The sequence below is a fragment of the Populus trichocarpa genome, chromosome 6 (assembly GCF_000002775.5).
Source record: "Populus trichocarpa isolate Nisqually-1 chromosome 6, P.trichocarpa_v4.1, whole genome shotgun sequence".
In the NCBI taxonomy this organism is placed as follows: domain Eukaryota; kingdom Viridiplantae; phylum Streptophyta; class Magnoliopsida; order Malpighiales; family Salicaceae; genus Populus; species Populus trichocarpa.
Genome location: NC_037290.2, coordinates 11568543 through 11586849, shown reverse-complemented (window position 1 = coordinate 11586849; position 18307 = coordinate 11568543). Strand labels below are relative to the sequence as shown.

At 30.9% G+C, this 18307-nt stretch overlaps 2 protein-coding genes across 2 annotated transcripts; both read right to left on the bottom strand.

Annotated features, from left to right (window-relative positions):
* Nucleotides 1–9235: 9235 nt before the first annotated feature.
* LOC18100303 (ethylene-responsive transcription factor ERF017) lies at nucleotides 9236–10196 on the bottom strand. The gene has a single exon (XM_052453581.1). It carries the CDS (start codon nucleotides 10083–10085, stop codon nucleotides 9456–9458), a length of 630 nt encoding a protein of 209 aa, XP_052309541.1. The 5' UTR covers nucleotides 10086–10196; the 3' UTR covers nucleotides 9236–9455.
* Nucleotides 10197–13952: 3756 nt separating this feature from the next.
* LOC18100302 (ethylene-responsive transcription factor ERF017) lies at nucleotides 13953–14927 on the bottom strand. Its single transcript, XM_006381524.3, has one exon. The coding sequence runs from the start codon at nucleotides 14808–14810 to the stop codon at nucleotides 14205–14207; it is 606 nt and encodes a 201-aa protein (XP_006381586.1). The 5' UTR covers nucleotides 14811–14927; the 3' UTR covers nucleotides 13953–14204.
* Between the last annotated feature and the right edge of the window lie 3380 nt (nucleotides 14928–18307).

Here is an 18307-nt window from a genome sequence, read left to right as displayed (position 1 = left end):
GTTCCTATTAATCTTGTTCATATTCCAATTGTTGAAAGGACATTTATGGATGGAATTAGAAAGGCAGAATTTATGAAGAAACTCTATGAATAGGTTCGATTACATATTGAGAAGAAAACGATAAAGGATGTTAAACAAGCTAACAAGGGGCGGAAAATGGTTAGGTTTGAACCTGGAGATCTTGTTTGGATTCATATTAGTAAGGGTAAATTTCAAAGCAAACATAAGTCCAAGTTGATGCCAAGAGTTGATGGTCCATTTCGCATTATAGAGAATGTGAATGACAATGCGTATAAAGGTAGATCTTCTTGGTGATTACAACGTATCAGCTACTTTTAATGTAAAAGACTTGACTCCATACTTAGATGATGATGACGATTTTGATTTGAGGACAAATCATTTTCAACCCGGGGCTGATGATGTGCATCATTGGAATTATAATCCATCTCGTAAAGCTAAATCTAATATGCAAGAGGATTCAGATGGTCCAATGACAAAAGCGAGAGTAAAATAACTACAAAGGGCCTTGACGAGTCAAATTGAAATGATTGAAGTTGTGTCGGGGTTAAAAATTAGCAATCAGTTTGAAATTGGTTCAAGGGTGCTTATTTGCCTATAATTGGAACTTGGAGATGAGAAAAGCCCTTAATGGTTCTTTTGATGTTGGGCTACTTGAGTTTGGATTGATAATGCAAATAAGTGAAGAAATTGATTTTGTTTACGGTCAAAATAGTAGATGAATTTGAACCCGATTTTGAAGTCATCCATTGCATGTGAAGACAAGACTAATCTAAGTGGATTTCAAGTTCAGAACGTGATCTTTTTAGATTGTCCAACCATGATTGCATTGGACTTTTGTGCAAGAAGTTATAGCCATTTTAAATTTGGTCTGTTTATGTTTCGATTAAGGTCAGAAAACGTGTGCTAGTTAGATTTGTCTAGTTACTTTTTCAAATTCTAATTTTTGGGCTTGACTTCTGTCATGTTGAATTTTCCTAACTATAGAGGGATGTTCCAATTATAAATATAGTATCAGAATATGTAATAAATACTTTTGGCCAAGATTTGAAGCTTAATTCAAAGAATTAAGAGTTGTTCTTCCAAATTGATTTTGTGAAGAATCTTACCTGACTTATCACTCTTCAATCACAAAGAGTGTGGAGTCGAAATCCTAGATTGATCTTTGTGGCGTCCAGATCAACTTATCAAAGTGTCATTCTAGTCTACCTCCAATTTATTTACCTTAAAATCACTATAATTCAGCCTAAACACTAAAAGAAAGACAACCAACCAGACTCATCCTTCATCCATTTTCATCAGATTCATTGTTGCCGATTTTTTAATCATTCACGGCACATCAATCTTTCTATGGGCAATTCATCTGTAATTTTAGTGCAATAACTAGACATGTACCAGACTAGATATATTTTGTTGCATCTTAGTGGACGTCGCGCCGGGGGCCAAAAATATATCTTAAAAAATTGGAATCGCCACCTAGTAATTAGAAGAAACTAGGGATCCTAAAAATTAATATTGGTTCCAAAGATTCAGGTAAAAGGTTAGTTATACTTAAGTAAAGAACAATGTCACATTTACAACATCTTTTCTTACAAATGGTTACTATTAGTATGTGTTTTCTCAAATTTAATTTTTTGATTGCCAATTAATTATCCTAATTATTTTTAGCTTTTTATCTATTTTTCTATTTCTAAATACTTGGTTAAAATTTTGACGTTAGTCTTCAGACTCGTTAGAAGATGATATCAATCCCTAAAAATAAAATAAAAAACTTGTCAAATATGTTGACATTGATTTTCATTGAAATTGCTAAAAGGAAGCGTAACTTATATTTGATTTTAAAATCTAGATATCAATCCCTTTAAAAAAAATGTTAATTAAGTTTTTTTTAAGTGGGCATTAGACCCATAAAATGGTAAAAAAAAATATTGAGATTAGGTTTTGGCCCATAAATTTTGGTTAATTTTCAAAATTAACTTGGATGCTGCTATTATTTTATGAATTTTAACAAGATTATATTCGTCTAACCAAAATTATTAAATTATATGCTTGTAAAATATTACAAAATGATTTTTTATTTTTTTATGAGAATATCGCTACCAACAATAAAAAAAAAAAAAAAACTTTCACAATAAAAACATCAATAGACATGAAATTTAAACACATCATTTATTCGGGATTCAAAAGTGATACTTGGGGTGGGAAAACACTAGAAATCGCTGAAAAAATAACACTGGCCACGTGGAGAGCGTGCAATCCACCACTGGCTAAATGATTTTGCTGGATTGAATGTACGCTTCTGGTTCACGCGCCAGATAATCATTCCCTGCACAACAAAGATAAAATGCTCTGGTTTATTTTACTCTAGTGCGTTTGTTTTTTAAAAGTAATTTTGAAAAATTATTTTTTTAATTTTTTTTTATGTTTGTTTGTCTTTAAAAATATTAATCAGTAAAAAATATTTTCCGGTCAATAAAAAATAATTTTCAATCAAAGAAAAATTTAGCTTGATTTTCAGGAAAGTGTTTTCCTTTTATTTTAAACGGAAAACATTTTTTAAAAGTTGTGAAAAATTTAGAAATGTTATATTATTTGCTAATTATATTAAATTTGATCTTCAAACTTTTGATTGCTATATATATATATATTTTTTGTTTTGAATATTTTTTTCAATTTCATCTTTTAGAATTTAATTTTTATATTAATTTTGGTTCTCATTTTATAATTATTATTTACTTTTCTCTTATCAATTTTTAATTGAAATTTTTTATCTATCAAATTTGGTCATCATTCTTTTTATTGTTATTTATTTTATTTAAAATAATTTATAAAATATTAATTATTATTATTTTAATTTTTTCATCTTTTAATTTTTTATTTTTTAGATTTGATCTTTATTATTTTGATTATTATTTATTTTATTTAAAATAATTTATAAAAAAAAAATTTCAATTTTATTTTTATTCAACTTTTTAATCTGTAAAATTTATTCATTATTATTTTAATAAACTTAAAAATAATAAAATATTAATAAGTTATTTTCCAACTTATTTTTTATGATATAATTAAACACTAAAAAATATTTTTATATTTATTTTTTATTACATTATCAAACATCAAAAATTAATTTATTTTTTTTATAATTTATTTTCTAAATAAAAATATTTTCCAGCCTGCAGCTTGGTTACAACATGTTATAGTTAAAACTCTCAACGTATTTCAGCCTCTCTCAAAAAGATCGTAGCCTTCTCTCAAAAAGATCGTCGGAAGGGGCAGCCGTGAGGGATTTGGGTCTGGTGTTGGATTTGAGAGGAGATAGGCTGGAACGGTGGGTTTGCTTCGTGGTATTTGGTTGTAGACGGAGCTCTCGGTCTGGAAATCGAGGGGTCGTCGTTTTGGGTCTTGTCACATTAGAGAGATGGGTTGTTGGTGTTGGAGAGCAAAAAGAAAAAGGATAATAGGCTTGTGGTAACAGGGGCTCTTATGGGCAGTGGCTAATTTCGGCGTGGCTGTTGGGACTGGACACACTGTGGAGATGGCGAGTATAGGGGTATGGTGGTCTCGGGTGGAGACTGACTTGGGAGAGGTGGTTTGCTGTGGATTCTTGACCAACGGTGGGAGGCTGGTGGCTAATATGGTTGTTGAGTTTTACGGGTCTGTGGTAGCTGTTGAAGATGGGTTTACAGAGTGGGTTAAGGGTTGTGTTTGTGAGGCTGTTCACGGTGAAGGGACTTCTGGTTGCAGCTGCTGTGAGGGCTGTTACGAGGGTGGTTTTCGCTGCCTGTCGTAGTGATGAATGGCTAAAGAGGTTGGGGGGTGATACGGGTAAAGGGAAAAATCTGAGTTTCAATTGGGAATAATCTATTGAAATTAATTTTGAAGTTTTTATTGAATAGTTCTCTGTCTTCTAAGTATTTGCATATAAGTATATAACTATTAATTTAAATTTAAGGTGTTTATTTTTTTAAGTATTTTGAATTATTTTAAACTAATATAAATATATGTTTGGCGTATTATAAGTCTAAGTTCAAGTCTATAAGTATTTCCTCTCTTAGAAGAATAATATTTATACGAATGAGATTTGTTTTTTATCATGCTTTTCATGTTTTTATTTTTATTTTTTTTCTACAAATATTTTTAATATGGTATCAGAGTTAGTTTAATCTAATGAGTTTTTAGAGAGGTTAAAGAGTGTGAAATCCCAAAATAAAATGGATAGACAAATTATATTTTTTAAAAAAATAAAGGTGCAAAATGATAGTTTCTAACAAGAGAATTGAGACTTTGTAATAAAAAGAGATAAAAAAAGGCCTAACAAAAATGCTTAGTGCAAGTTGCACAAAAGATAAGATGTGGCAAGAGAAAGACCATGCATGAAAAAAAGAAGAGAGAACTCTTCCTATAAAAGATAAAAAATGGCTAAAGAGCCATGACAAGAAGAAGACAGCAACTTGAAAAAATGAAATGGTCACTTGAAGAGCTAAATATTGAAAAGAGATGTTTTGCTAGAGAATTGTGGCAACAATCATAAGAGGAGAAAATGGCTAGGAGTAGCCATGTTCAGACAAAAAAAATAATTGAAAAAAATAAAATTAAAGAAATGGCAATGGAATGTCATTAGCTAACCATAATGAAAGAAGTGGCTAAAATAAAGATGCAGGAGAGCTTCTCGAGATGAAGATGAAAGTTAATTCCAGAAAAGAAAATTAATTATAAAAGCAATGTGATAAAAAAAAATGAAAGAAGATATTGAAAATTGTCGTAAATCCTCCATCACATTTTAAATTTCAAGAATTGTGACACTTTTAAAATTAAGGGGAGTGGTGTAATTAATTTTGAAGTTTTTATTCAAGGTGTCTTTTAGTTCTTCTATGTATCTTCTAAGTATATGCATGTAACTATTAAATATATGTTTATCTTTTAAGTCTTTTGAATTATCTTAAACTAGTATAAATATATGCATCATCGGTGAAAATGAAGTTTTGAGAATTTTTTTTGTCATAATTGATGTTTAAATTGAAGAGTAAATTGAGAAAAAGGGCTTGGTTTCACTACAAGATTTAACAGTTTTACCGACGGAATTTTTCCGTCGGTGTAAGACACATATTCCATCGGTAATTATATTACCGACGGAATCAAAGACGGAAATGATCCGTCGGTGAATCGTTCGTCGGTAATGTTTTGTCCGTCGGTAAATCTGTTGGTAATAGAATTACCGACGGATTTACTGACGGAACAGACACGTCGGTAATAATTTTTTTATTACCAACGGAATTACCGAGGGATTTACCGACGGAATTACCGACGGAAATTCCGTCGGTAATTATTGAAAAACATTTAAAAAAAAATTCATTTTATAAAATTATAAAATAATTAAATTAACATAAATTAACACTGTATAATATATACTCAAAATGCTTGGAAAAAAGAATAAGAAAATCAATTCAAACAAATTTGCAACAAATAAATAAAATAAAAAAATAAATTCAACTAAAAAATTAATTCTATGAAGAATTTAGAGAACAAAAACAATTAAAAATAAAATAAAAATAAATACAACAACATTTATACAATTATTAAGAACAAAAACAATTAAAAATAAAATAAAAAACAAATATAGTGAAAAAAATCATGAAAAAAGAAGAAAAAAGAAAAATCTTACCTTAATGTAGTTGCAAGTGAAGCTAAGGAGAGAAAAAATTTTTCATTAAGCATATTAATTAAAAAAAAACTAAGAGGATAAAAGAAGAAAGAAGAAGAAGACATACCCAAGCATGGAGGAAAAGAGAAGGAGATGAGGAGAGAAAAGAAGAGAAAGAAATAGATAAGAAATGATGTTTTTTACATAAAGTGAAGAAGAAGAAGAAGACATACCTTAATGATGTTTTTTACATATAGTGAAGAAGAAGAAGAAGAAGAAGAATAAGAAACGGGTCTGTCTCTTGTGAAATAAGGGCATTCAGGCTTTTTATTGGGATGCTTTACTGACGGATTTACCGACGGATAATTAAATATAAATATTTTTTAATTATTCCGTCGGTAATTCCATCGGTAATATTTAATTTAAATTTTTAATTTCGTAAAATTTTTTCAAAAACCGCCAAAAAATTACCGATGATTTTTCAATCCGTCTGTAATATTTAAATGAAAATTTTAAATTAATTGAATTTTTTCAGAAAACCGCCAAATAACACCGACGACTTTTCAATCCGTCGGTGATTTACTCTCTGGAAAATACCGACGGAATTTTCCGTCGGTGATTCCCTTTGTAATTAACATGATGAACAATGTTCACAATTTACCAACAAATTTACCGACGGAATCACCGACGGAAAAAATTCCGTCGGTAATTCCGTTGGTAAAAATGACACGTCATCATTTTTTTTTGCTTTGTTTTAATTTTTTTCCCACGGTAATTCCCTCGGTATATACCGAGGGAATATTTCCGTCGGTAAAATCCCTCGGAAATTTACCGACGGAAATATTCCCTCAGTATTTCCGTTTGTATTTATCAATTTTCTGGTAGTGTTTGATTTAATTTGGCTAGATTTGTAATTCAAGAATGATGTTGAAACAAATATATTTATGCTAGTCTAGGATAATTCAAGTATAAATATATGTTCGAGAATTTTTTGAATAAAATAGAAAATATAGCTATGGTTAAAACTGGGCCAATTTAGATATATTTTCTTGTATTTTAATTTTTTTCTATTTTCTATTTTCTATGATTTTTTAGTAATTTTAGTTAATTTTAATCATTTAAATAGTTGGAACAGTGGTGGTAAAACTATATATTGGGCAAGAGAAGATGGTGAAGAGAAACTAGGGTCAGCTATTAAATTAAGACCATAGGTGTAAAAGGAGGATGACAATGAGAGAGGAGTACGAGAGAGAATACAAAATGGTGACAACGATGATGATGAGGAATTGGAAGAAAGCATAGAGGAATGAGAAGGCGGATGACTTGATATTAGAGTATTGATGATTAAACAATCATAAGTTTGAATCTCACCATTTTCATTCTAATTAATTAAATTCATAAAATTAAATAGTGTTTGATTGATTTAATTTGGCTAGATTTGTAATTCAAGAATGATGTTGAAACAAATATATTTATGCTAGTCTAGGATAATTCAAGTATAAATATATGTTCGAGAATTTTTTGAATAAAATAGAAAATATAGCTATGGTTAAAACTGGGCCAATTTAGATATATTTTCTTGTATTTTAATTTTTTTCTATTTTCTATTTTCTATGATTTTTTAGTAATTTTAGTTAATTTTAATCATTTAAATAGTTGGAACAGTGGTGGTAAAACTATATATTGGGCAAGAGAAGATGGTGAAGAGAAACTAGGGTCAGCTATTAAATTAAGACCATAGGTGTAAAAGGAGGATGACAATGAGAGAGGAGTACGAGAGAGAATACAAAATGGTGACAACGATGATGATGAGGAATTGGAAGAAAGCATAGAGGAATGAGAAGGCGGATGACTTGATATTAGAGTATTGATGATTAAACAATCATAAGTTTGAATCTCACCATTTTCATTCTAATTAATTAAATTCATAAAATTAAACACAAGAAGATAATGGTTTTATGCAAGTTTTAAGTTTAAATAGCTTTTACTGAAAGAATATATTTAAAAATAATATAAATTATATCTTTAAATCTCATTTAATAGTTTAAATTTTTAAATTATGATGATTATTTAATATCGTGAGCTCTTTTCAACTCTATTATGCATAATCTAAATTTTTGAATTGTGATGGTTATTTAATACCGTGAGCTCTTTTTAACCCTAGTGTGCATAACCAAATTGAGGATTTGAGCTACATGTACAAACTGTAAGATGTGGTAATTTATGTCTTCTAGCAGCTCTATTTCCATAATAGTAGAACGTTTTCCAATGTTTCTGCTGGGAGTGGTATTTCAAATTCTCAACTTTGTTTAACCATCTCATTGGTCGAGTTTCTATGCTGGTAGCGAAGTTGTGAAGAGCCTACCTAGATCAATATTATCAAGAAAATCAAGAGTAGATGAGATGACTTGTTGCAGCTAGCATACAGAAGAAAATTATTAACAGAATAAAAACTTTGATAAACAGGCCTGTTCTTAGTAAATTAATGGCATCTATTTTTTCCCTGATTGTAAGCAGCTAGGAGTAAATGCAATTGATGATTGATCGATTCCATATTGTGTGACAGCTTCATTTTGGCTGTTAGGATTGTGGACATCTAGATTGACGTGTGAAGTAACTTAGATTTCTGAAATGCATGTTCTATTTTCTTTCCGGGCAACCGTGATTGTTTTTTATTTGTTAGCAGAACAATAAGGTTGACAAGAATGCCATATCTGAAACACTGAGAGAAGCAAGCAAACAAAGATTATTAAATGCTTTGAAGCTAGCTGACCACACGGTTGGAAACATAAAAGTAAGCAGACCATTCCCTTTGGGGTTCGCATGATGTCTGTTGTTTGATGGGGAGAAAGAAGATAATCATGGTAGACTTTAATTTACTTCCTCTCCTTTGCAGCAATGAAGGTACACCAGCCTCCTTCCTTGAAAATGAGTGCTACAAGAAGTACGGGAAGAGTGGGAAAACGTTCTGCTATTCTCAAGTGGCAAGTGCAGTAAGGTGGCTATTAACCGCAACTGCTTGTGGGATTTGACTAGGAGTATAGAAACAAGAGAATATTGCATTTGGGGTTGATAGAAAATGCTAGATATTGGACTTTAAGTGAATGGGGTTTCACCAATGCGAGGTATTAGTTTCGTGTTTCTTTTTCTATACAATTCTTTGAAAGATTTAAGAGTTTTAATCATGGAATATATATTTATGTATGTATGTGTATACTTTGATGATACGGGAGTCTATATGTATCTTTATCCACCGACTGATTTTAAGCTTTAAGAACTCGGTCTCCTACTCTCTCCTTGTCTGTGGTATATTAAGGTGGTGGAGCTTTAATTTGCTCTGTTTTGTGGAGGATTAAGTGTATCAATTTGGCTTAGCCTAACTAGTGTCTCCAGATGTTCATGCACATTCTCTTGAGAAAGTGGTTAAAAGAATAAAAAGATAACGCTTCGCGGTGGAAGATCTGTTCTGTTTGGTCCACATTCACTGAAAGACCAGAGGACATGCCGCATTCAATACTTAATTCCCACATGAACATCATGCCCTAGAACCCGCATATTTTAAGATATTAATGATAATTTAACAAGAAAAAGTTATTTTATTGATATTAAATTTCAAGACAATAACATACAAAATCTACAAACTTAACACCGTAGTTGTGATGTTTAAGTCTAAAGGTAAAAAAGAATGCCTTTTAAAGATGGTCCCTCAAGTAAACCTTACCTGGGAAAAAAGAATTTTGTCAGTGATTCTAGGAACTAAAACAATCCAGAATTACCGACCAAAAAATAAGTTTCTTTAGAAATTCCAAAGAAACGAACCTTGTTCTAAGACACCATCAAGATTGGTCTCCTCTCCATAATCAAGATTAGGAATTAATGATGGTGGGAAAAAATCACTGTAAAGATCATCAAAACCCTGAAATATCCCATATTCCGTGGAGTGATTACACGAACCCGTATTCATTAACATATCCAAAAACGGCCCATCCCACATCAATTCACCACCTTCCATCTGGACAGTCCCATCAGATACAACCGAAGGACAGGGAGATTCTGCTCGAGATTCGGATACAGATACGGATTGATCTGTTTCAAACCGGTCCGGTTGGCTTCTCTGAGGCTCCGAATTGGCAAACCTTGCTGCAGCTTCTTGAATCTCAGCTGGAGAAAGTGACCTGCCACCCGCTATGTTTGGAGGGTTCTCCGGAAAATTAAATTTCGCAACTCGACCGCGTAAGCAGAAAAGGGCGGCATCGAAGGCTCGTGCGGCCTTTTCTGCAGAATCATACGACCCTAACCAAATTCTTTCCCGGCTATTCGGTAGCCTGATTTCTGACACCCACTTACCCCATTTTCTTTTCCTAACACCCTTGAATTTTGAGTCGCTTCTCTCTGCAACTGGCTTCTCGACGCTGTGCTTCACCATTTATGGTTTTAGTTTGTATGCATGTAGTGATTTGTTTTCCTCTTAGTTGATCTTAGAAGAGGATGTGCTCTCTGCTTTTGTGGTGGTGTTTGTTGTGAAGGGATTCTGCGGCTCTCTGGTTTATATATGTGTGCCTGATGGCTGATGGCTGAGGGCCGATGGCAGTAAAGTATGTCCATGACAGTAAAGGGTCAAAAAGGATGAGGCGCGTTGAAAAGAAAAGCCGAAAAAAAGCAGTGAAGCTGACACGTGGAGGATGAGTAAGTTATTGTCTTAACGCGGGGCTTTGAAAGCACGTGTGACTTTTATTTCTCGTGGTTCAAATTATCTACAACAAAAATAAAATACTCAAAATCCAGAGAGGGTGATGATGCTAAAGGACAAAGCTTTACAACCATCGCCTCTTTTATACTTATCAACTCTATGCTTGGGGTCAGGCCATTGTTTGTCCCTTGTGACGTGGAAACTCGTCCCCCTTCTTCGATCTATTCATTGATCACGCACATACGTTAGCTTGAATATTCATGTTATTAAAAAAAAATCTTTACTACATTCCAAGTAAATAAAGTTAATGTGACATAAATTTAATTTCTTTATAGTTTCATCAAATTGTTAATGCATAGATTTATATTCGCGGTTGAAGCCTCAATTTTTTAGAGGAATTATTGCTATACAGATGCTTCTAAGTTCCAAACTACTGAAATGAGACTTATCAGGACGCCAAAATTCAATCAAAGATGGAAGCTCCGTTGTTGCTTCTTTAGTCGAGCAATGATCAAGTCACGGAGAACGTAACAAGGCAAGAAATCCATGCGTCATGGCTACAACGCCAAGCAATGCGTAAGCTAAGTCTAACGCGTATGCCCAGCTCGTGCAATGCGTCATGGATGAGCTCTTTGGGAGTCAATCCACGACGCTACTTTGAAATTCTCTTGTGAACTGTAAAAACTCAACGCACAGGGATTATTATAACATTTTAAATTCCCATCCAACTAGCCAGCCAGCTAGAGTATAACTATGCCGTTGACAGTAAGGAAAAAAAAAAAAAAAAAAAGAGCCCATCAATCTGGAATCAGGCTAGGCTATTGATTGTCAAGTGAATAGTCTAGCAATACTTGTATGATTTAATTACCTGCTAACAAATTAGTTTTTAATACAAAAGAAAGACGTGTTAGTGTTATAGGTGCTTTTTTTTATCATAAAATTGTTAGTTGAAGAATGTAAAGTTGATGTATGCATATCCTGAATACAATTGATTAAAAAAATATATGTTAATTGATAAATTAAAAACAAATATATGAAAACTAGTTAAAAACTTAAACAGGGAGTTTATTTTCCAAGTAAAAAAATTTAAAAGAAATAAAATATAAATATCTTATCTTATCTCGACTGTTTTTTTTATTTTATTGACTTTTTTTATATTTATCTTGGATATTTAATCTAGTAGCTAAGTACACATGATTATCGGTTTTATAAATACATAATGTAAATACAATTTATTTATATTAAATTTATTTGGAAAAATAATTTAAACATAAATTACAATAATCACTACCATAAAATTGTCCAATAACAACAAAATTAATGATAAAATATTTTATGTCAGTAATATCTGATTACAATAGTGATTGAAATAATCGGTCAAACATTACCGATAACATTAGCGATGAAATATATTATGTCAATAATGACGATGAAATTGTTGAGAAAACAAAAATAATAAGAAATTAAGAAATACAAAGTCAGTGATTCTATCAGTAACATGGCATGTCATTATTTTCCAATTGAATTATTCCATCACCAGTTTTCATCGAGAGTTCCATCAGCAAATTTAAAAGTGTTTTAACACATAGAAGCCTTGTCCCACATCTTCTTCCTTTTTTTCTTTTCACTGCATAAAATAACAACCTTTTCCCTCCTATTTTGCTATAAATCTAGGCCTTATCCTCATAAATTCAGCTACTCCAACACTCAGTAGTATCAACATCACTATTTTGATTTAAGTTTTTCTAAAAATTCCCTGCATCAAGTAAGCAAACCTATCCATTTAATTTTTATGTTAATTTATTAATATTTTTATGTAGTGTGTGTGTGTGTAATCTTCTCATTGAGAATTTAGTCGTATTAAAGTATGATTTGTATGTTAAGATTTGTTTGGGATTTGAAAAAAAATAAATTTGTATATAATTTGATGAAAATGAGTTTCATTTTATAATTTAAGTGTTTATACTTGAAGAAATGATGGGTTTTCCATTAGATACCAATCATATTTTGTTAATTTTATTAATGAGTTAGAAATTTTAATAAAATTAATTTTTTGTGGAATTGATAACAATTAAATGGTATTAATTTAGATTGAATAAACTTAAATTCAATACATGATAGATAATTAGTTGAGTACCGATTATTTGTTGCTAATTTGATTTATTTAGTTCATATTTTGACACACCATAGAATTTTTATATAAATGATAATTGGTTACTGAATTGTGAATTTATTTTTAATTATCAATTTTGAATTTTAAATTTATGGTTATATTATTAACAGATTTTTTCATCAATATTCAATATAGGTTTTATAAGTGATGGATGATTATTCTTAGATGATCGTTTTTTAATGAATCGAAATTCACCCCAAGAATTGTATAGGGAATATTATTGTAAAGAAATTCAGGATTTTATTAATTTTATACTTTCAAATCTAAATAATATTAGTGGAGGTAGAATTAGATATCCATGTGTTAAGTGTAAAAATAAAAAGTTCCACCAATTAGATGTTGTGACGATGATCTTCTAAAAAGAGTGTTTGTTTTGTGTTGGTTTACACGTGTAGAACCCTATATTCCTTATGAGACCATGTTATAAGAGATTGTTGACTCAACATCTAGTTCTAACAACATACATAGAGTTATAAATGCTAATAGTAATTATTATGAGAGTATAGTGATAGATGCAATAAGAATGAATCATTATTATTCATGTAAGGTTCACATGTAGATGAAGAATCAAATATAGATGCAACTAAAATTTTTAAAATTTTAAAAGAATTTAATGAATTATTATGGGATGGGTACACAAATCACAGTAAATTATTAGTCATTGCACGAGTGTTTACCATCAAGTCAGATTATGGATTGAGTGAGATTAGTTATGATAGCATCATTGAATGGACAAAAAACATTTTACTTGACAGGAATATATTGAAAGAGAACTTCTATACTACAAGATCCATGATGAAATCCCTTGACCTAGAACATAAAAAAAAATTCCTCTAAAATTTTAATGATTAAAGTAAAAGGTGTTTGGTTTTTCACTGTTCATTACTACATTGATATATTGAAAAATCAAACTCTTTTAACATATGATAATAATAATAATAATAATAATAATAATTGCACTAGTTTATTTTGTAAATACAAACGGACAAGTTATCAAAAATAACCTTTTAAAGTATTTTAAAATTTCCATATAATATCTAAGTTCATTTTTAACTTTTATCCATGTAGATGGTATTGATTTAAATATATAACTAACTAAGAAGATTAAATATATGATACAGAGTCAAGTATAAAATATGACATGCCATGTAATGACTTTTTATTATTATTATTTAACTATATTCCTGTTTCTTATAAAACTCCCAAAAATGTGTTTTTCTATATATATGAAAAAAATCATATCTGTGCCTAGTGCTAATCAATTTACTGATCAGTGATTATCTATGTACAACATCTTTGCAAGATTATATTTTCGTCGATTAGTCGCTTTGGCACATGTATTATTTAAGGTATTGAAATATAAACGGTTGAATTTAAGAATTAGATTATAATCTTTAAAAAAAATGTTAGAAAAAGGTTAATAAAAATAATTTAATCAAAATAATGATTTTATAAAAAAATCTTCTTTTATTTATATTTACTGTCAAGACAATAACTTGCAAAATCTACAAACGTAACACCATTATCGTGAAACTCTTGACTTGCATTCAGAGCAATGAAGGCGATGGAGGATGGCCGTTTCAAGATGGTCCATCAATTACACCTAAGTGGGTCAAAAAGAATTTGTCAGTAATTCTGGGGACTAAAACTATCCAGGATTTCTGACCAAAAGCAAAGTCTCTTTAGAAATTCCAAAGAAACGAATCTTCTTCCAAAACACCATCGAGATTGAACCCCTCTCCATGATCAAGATTGGGTAAAAATGATGGCGCAAAAAAACCACTGTGAAGATCGTCAAAACCCGGAAATATCCCATACTCTGTGGGGTGATTACTCGAACTTGTACTCATTGCCATATCAAAAAATGGCATGTCTCGGACAGTACCATCTGATGCTGCCGAAAGACAAGGTGATTCCGGTCGAGATTCGGACACAGATGTGGATTGATCCGCCTCGAGCTTACCGGATTGGCCTCTTTGGGGCTCCGAATTGGCAAACCTCGCGGCAGCTTCTTGAATCTCAGAGGGAGAAAGTGAGCCGCCACCTGCTATGTTTGGAGGGTTCTCCGAAAAATTAAACTTCATTGTGTTGCCGCGCAAGCAGAAAAGGGCTGCGTCGAAAGCGTGTGCTGCTTTTTCAGCCGAATCATATGATCCTAACCAAATTCTTTCCCGGCTATTCGGTAGCCTGATTTCAGACACCCACCGGCCCCATTTTCTTTTTCTAACACCCTTGTATTTTGAGTCACTTCTCTCTGCAACTGGCTTCTCTGTATTGAACTTCACCATTTGTAGATTTTTTGTTACTTTCAACTATATATTGTAATAATTGTGTTCTCTCTTTGTTCGGCTTAAGAGAGGTTTTTTTTTTTTTTTTGGTGATGTTTGTTGATGAAGAGAATCTGCGGCTATTGGGTTTTATATGTACATAAATGTTACAAAGGGTAGTGAAGCCTCGACTGTAAGAGGTCAGAAACGCCGCGTTCAAAATTTAAGCCGCAAAGACCAAAGGGTAGCTAAGCTGACACATGGGGACTGAATGAGCTTTTGTTACGTTGGAACGCGGGGCTTAAAATGGGATGTTGAAAGCACGTGTGTCTTTTATTCCTCGTGGTTTATTATAACGAAAACTTAAATTCCTCGTTTTATGGTGCTTAATACTCACATTTTGAAAGTGAATTTCCATACTGAAATTATTATTTTATTATTTTATTTTTCATGGGCAAAATCATTTAGTTTTGTTTTAGGGGTAGAGGGTCTTTTTTATGTTAACTATTAATCATTACAAGAATAATTTTTTTATATTTTTATTCCACAGTGTAATTATTTGTTACCATTGAAAGCAAAAATATTAAACTTTGGTCAGGGGTTTTTTTAGTCATTCATTTTATTTTAAAACAGTTAAATTACGTCATTGCTCTTTTAATTTAAAAAGCTTTGCCTTTGATTTATTATTTCTTTTATCTTTTAGATTTTGTTATTTGTAGTTATTGGTTGTCATCAAAGCAATGTGGTAATTTTATAAATAAACAAAAAAAAAAGAGCTAGAAGTGTGTGAACAATGTCCGTCAGGTTTGGACGGCACGTGCAGCACTGTTTGGTGGCTAAAACCTTGCTTCAAAGACATCGATCGAAGCATCTCGGTATCCACTTCACATACAAGTAGCGCCGTTGCATAATTATTGCTGATTTGGCGTGAGTGGCTTTTTCCCCTTCTCTCCTACTCAATTTTTGTGTTAACCTAAAAAAAATCAAATCAACCATTGAGATTTGTTATCCTTGAAATTTTATCGCTATTCTCTTTATATAATTTTTTTAATTTAGAATAATTTATGAAATTAATGATTTTTTTTTTCATTCTTTTTATTTAAAATTTGGTTCTCATTCTTTTTATTTGAGATGGTTTTTGAAATTATTATTTTTTTACAATTTTATCTTTCTTGAAATTTTTTTCCTATCAAATCTAATCTTTTTTGTGTTGTAAATTTTTTACCTTGATTTATCTAGTATTATCTACCATGAAAATAAAATACTTATAAGAAATTAGAAAGTGATACTAAACGACAAGCTTTATAACCATACCACTTTAGTCTTCGGTGCGCGCCTGGGGTCCCAAAGCGTTTTCCCCTCTTTGATGTGAAAATCTATTTGAAAAATTATTACACCAAATATTAGTAAATCATATAATAATGTTAGGAAATTAAAAAATAATTTAAATAAATTTAATGATTTATAATAACTTTCTTGACTGGCCCATGTTCTTAGATAATAGTTCTAGTTGGTATATATAGTAATTTTTTCTATGTTAAATTATAAAATGGTGGTTACTTTGCTTTATTCTGAAAATATATCCTTGTGATTATCTACATTCATAAAGCTGAAATTTAAAATATTATTATTTTAAAAAAATCAATTATGAAACTCTAACCTTCCGATACTTAAATTAATTTAGCAAGGAGATTTAAGATGAAAAAACTAAAAATTATAGATAAAAGCAAGTGTTTATCTTGAGTCTCTTGCCTTATTCATTAAATTCACTTAACTCTTGCCTTATTCATCAATTCATTTAAATTGTTTGACTAATTTTAACAAATTTACAATTTGAGATATAGGGACTTAATTGAAGAAAAACATATATGTATGGGTCTAAATTATATTTGCTGTGAAATAAGATGCCCAGAAAATTTTCAATTAAAGACTTTATTGGTAGAAAAAACAAGATGTGGGACCACAATACATTTTAAGAAAAACTTAGGGACTAAAATGTATGTTAATGGGAATTTCATGGTGTGGAAACATGATCTATGTCATTTTTCAATGGTGTTAGTGACACCATTGAAAATATAATATATAAAAGTAAAGGAAGTCTCCGAACATAAAAAATAAAAATAAAAAAATAAAGAAGAAGAAGAAGCAAAGGAAGTCTCCGAACATAAAAGAAAGAAAAGAATAGAAGGAAGTAGGAAAGTATGAATCCTTTTTGTTATGTACTTGTAGTGTGGTCAAAGTGGCTTGTAAGAAGTCCACACAGAAAAGTTACACTTTGAAACTCCTTCCCAGCTAGCTGGTACGTGGGTGGTAGAATTTTCCACGTTATCTAATTAGTCCAAAAAAGTAAGCAAGATTCTAGATATTAATTAGGTATATATATATATATATATATATATATATATATATATATATATATATATATATATAAAATCCAAGGGAAAATCACATCATCCAGAAGCCACGCACCCTCCAAGTTATTTCCTTAATTTTATCTCCAATTTCATAATTCCCAATTCCAGTAATTTCTTCCAAAGAATACAAATTTTACTTGACATCCTAGGCAGCCTTTTAGCCATTCACTCCTCTCCTCTCCTCTCCTCTACTACGATTTTAAAGGTATATATATATATATACACTCTACATCAATTTTGGTGTATTAAATAGAATAAACTACTTATTTGATCAGCGCTTCGTCACCATAGGATAATGTTTTTGACAAAAAAATAAATATATAAGCTTTTTAAATTTTTTTTAATTCTAATTATAAAAAAAATCATGCATGTGTTTAATTAAATACATTGAGAACCATCGACAATAATAAAAAATTTGAGGATGAAATTGATAAGAAAAAAAAATCTTAACCCAACTTCTTACTAAGCTTGGGTTTAACATTTAACTATGTGGATGTTGCTTCGATATAACACGATCAATTTGGTTAATTCAAAAATAACTTGGTCGATCAAGAAGAAAAAAAAACTTGAAAATGAAATTAAAAAGACATCTTGACTCGATTATTTATCTAACCCGAGTTTAAAATTATATTATATATAAATTGTTATGATTCAGTCAACTTATTAAATTAAAATACAACTCAGGTAGGTGACTATTAAAAGAGTAAGAAGATGAAATTAATAAAAAAAAGAAGAAGTTGAAATATAAAAAGGAACGGTTTAAGAAGGAGGTGAGTTGAAAAGAAGAAGAAGAAGAAGAAAAAGAAGAAGAGGAACTTTGCTGCCAGTGAACCTACACGAAGTTTCTTAATTTTTTTACGGGATATTTGGCACAGCTTCTAAAAGGATTTTCAGCTGTACGAAGTTTCTTAAATTGAAAATCCAAAACTTATTATAATCGAGATCCAGCAGGCGACCAATAATCAGTCACACTTAAAACGTCAGGCAATTTTCTCTTTGACTGTGCTGCAACGCGCACAACGACGTCCTATCCTAGCGTCATGGATGAGCTCATTCGATGGGAGAAAGCTATCGTCCTCAACCGCCAGTGTGTCCGGACAAAGG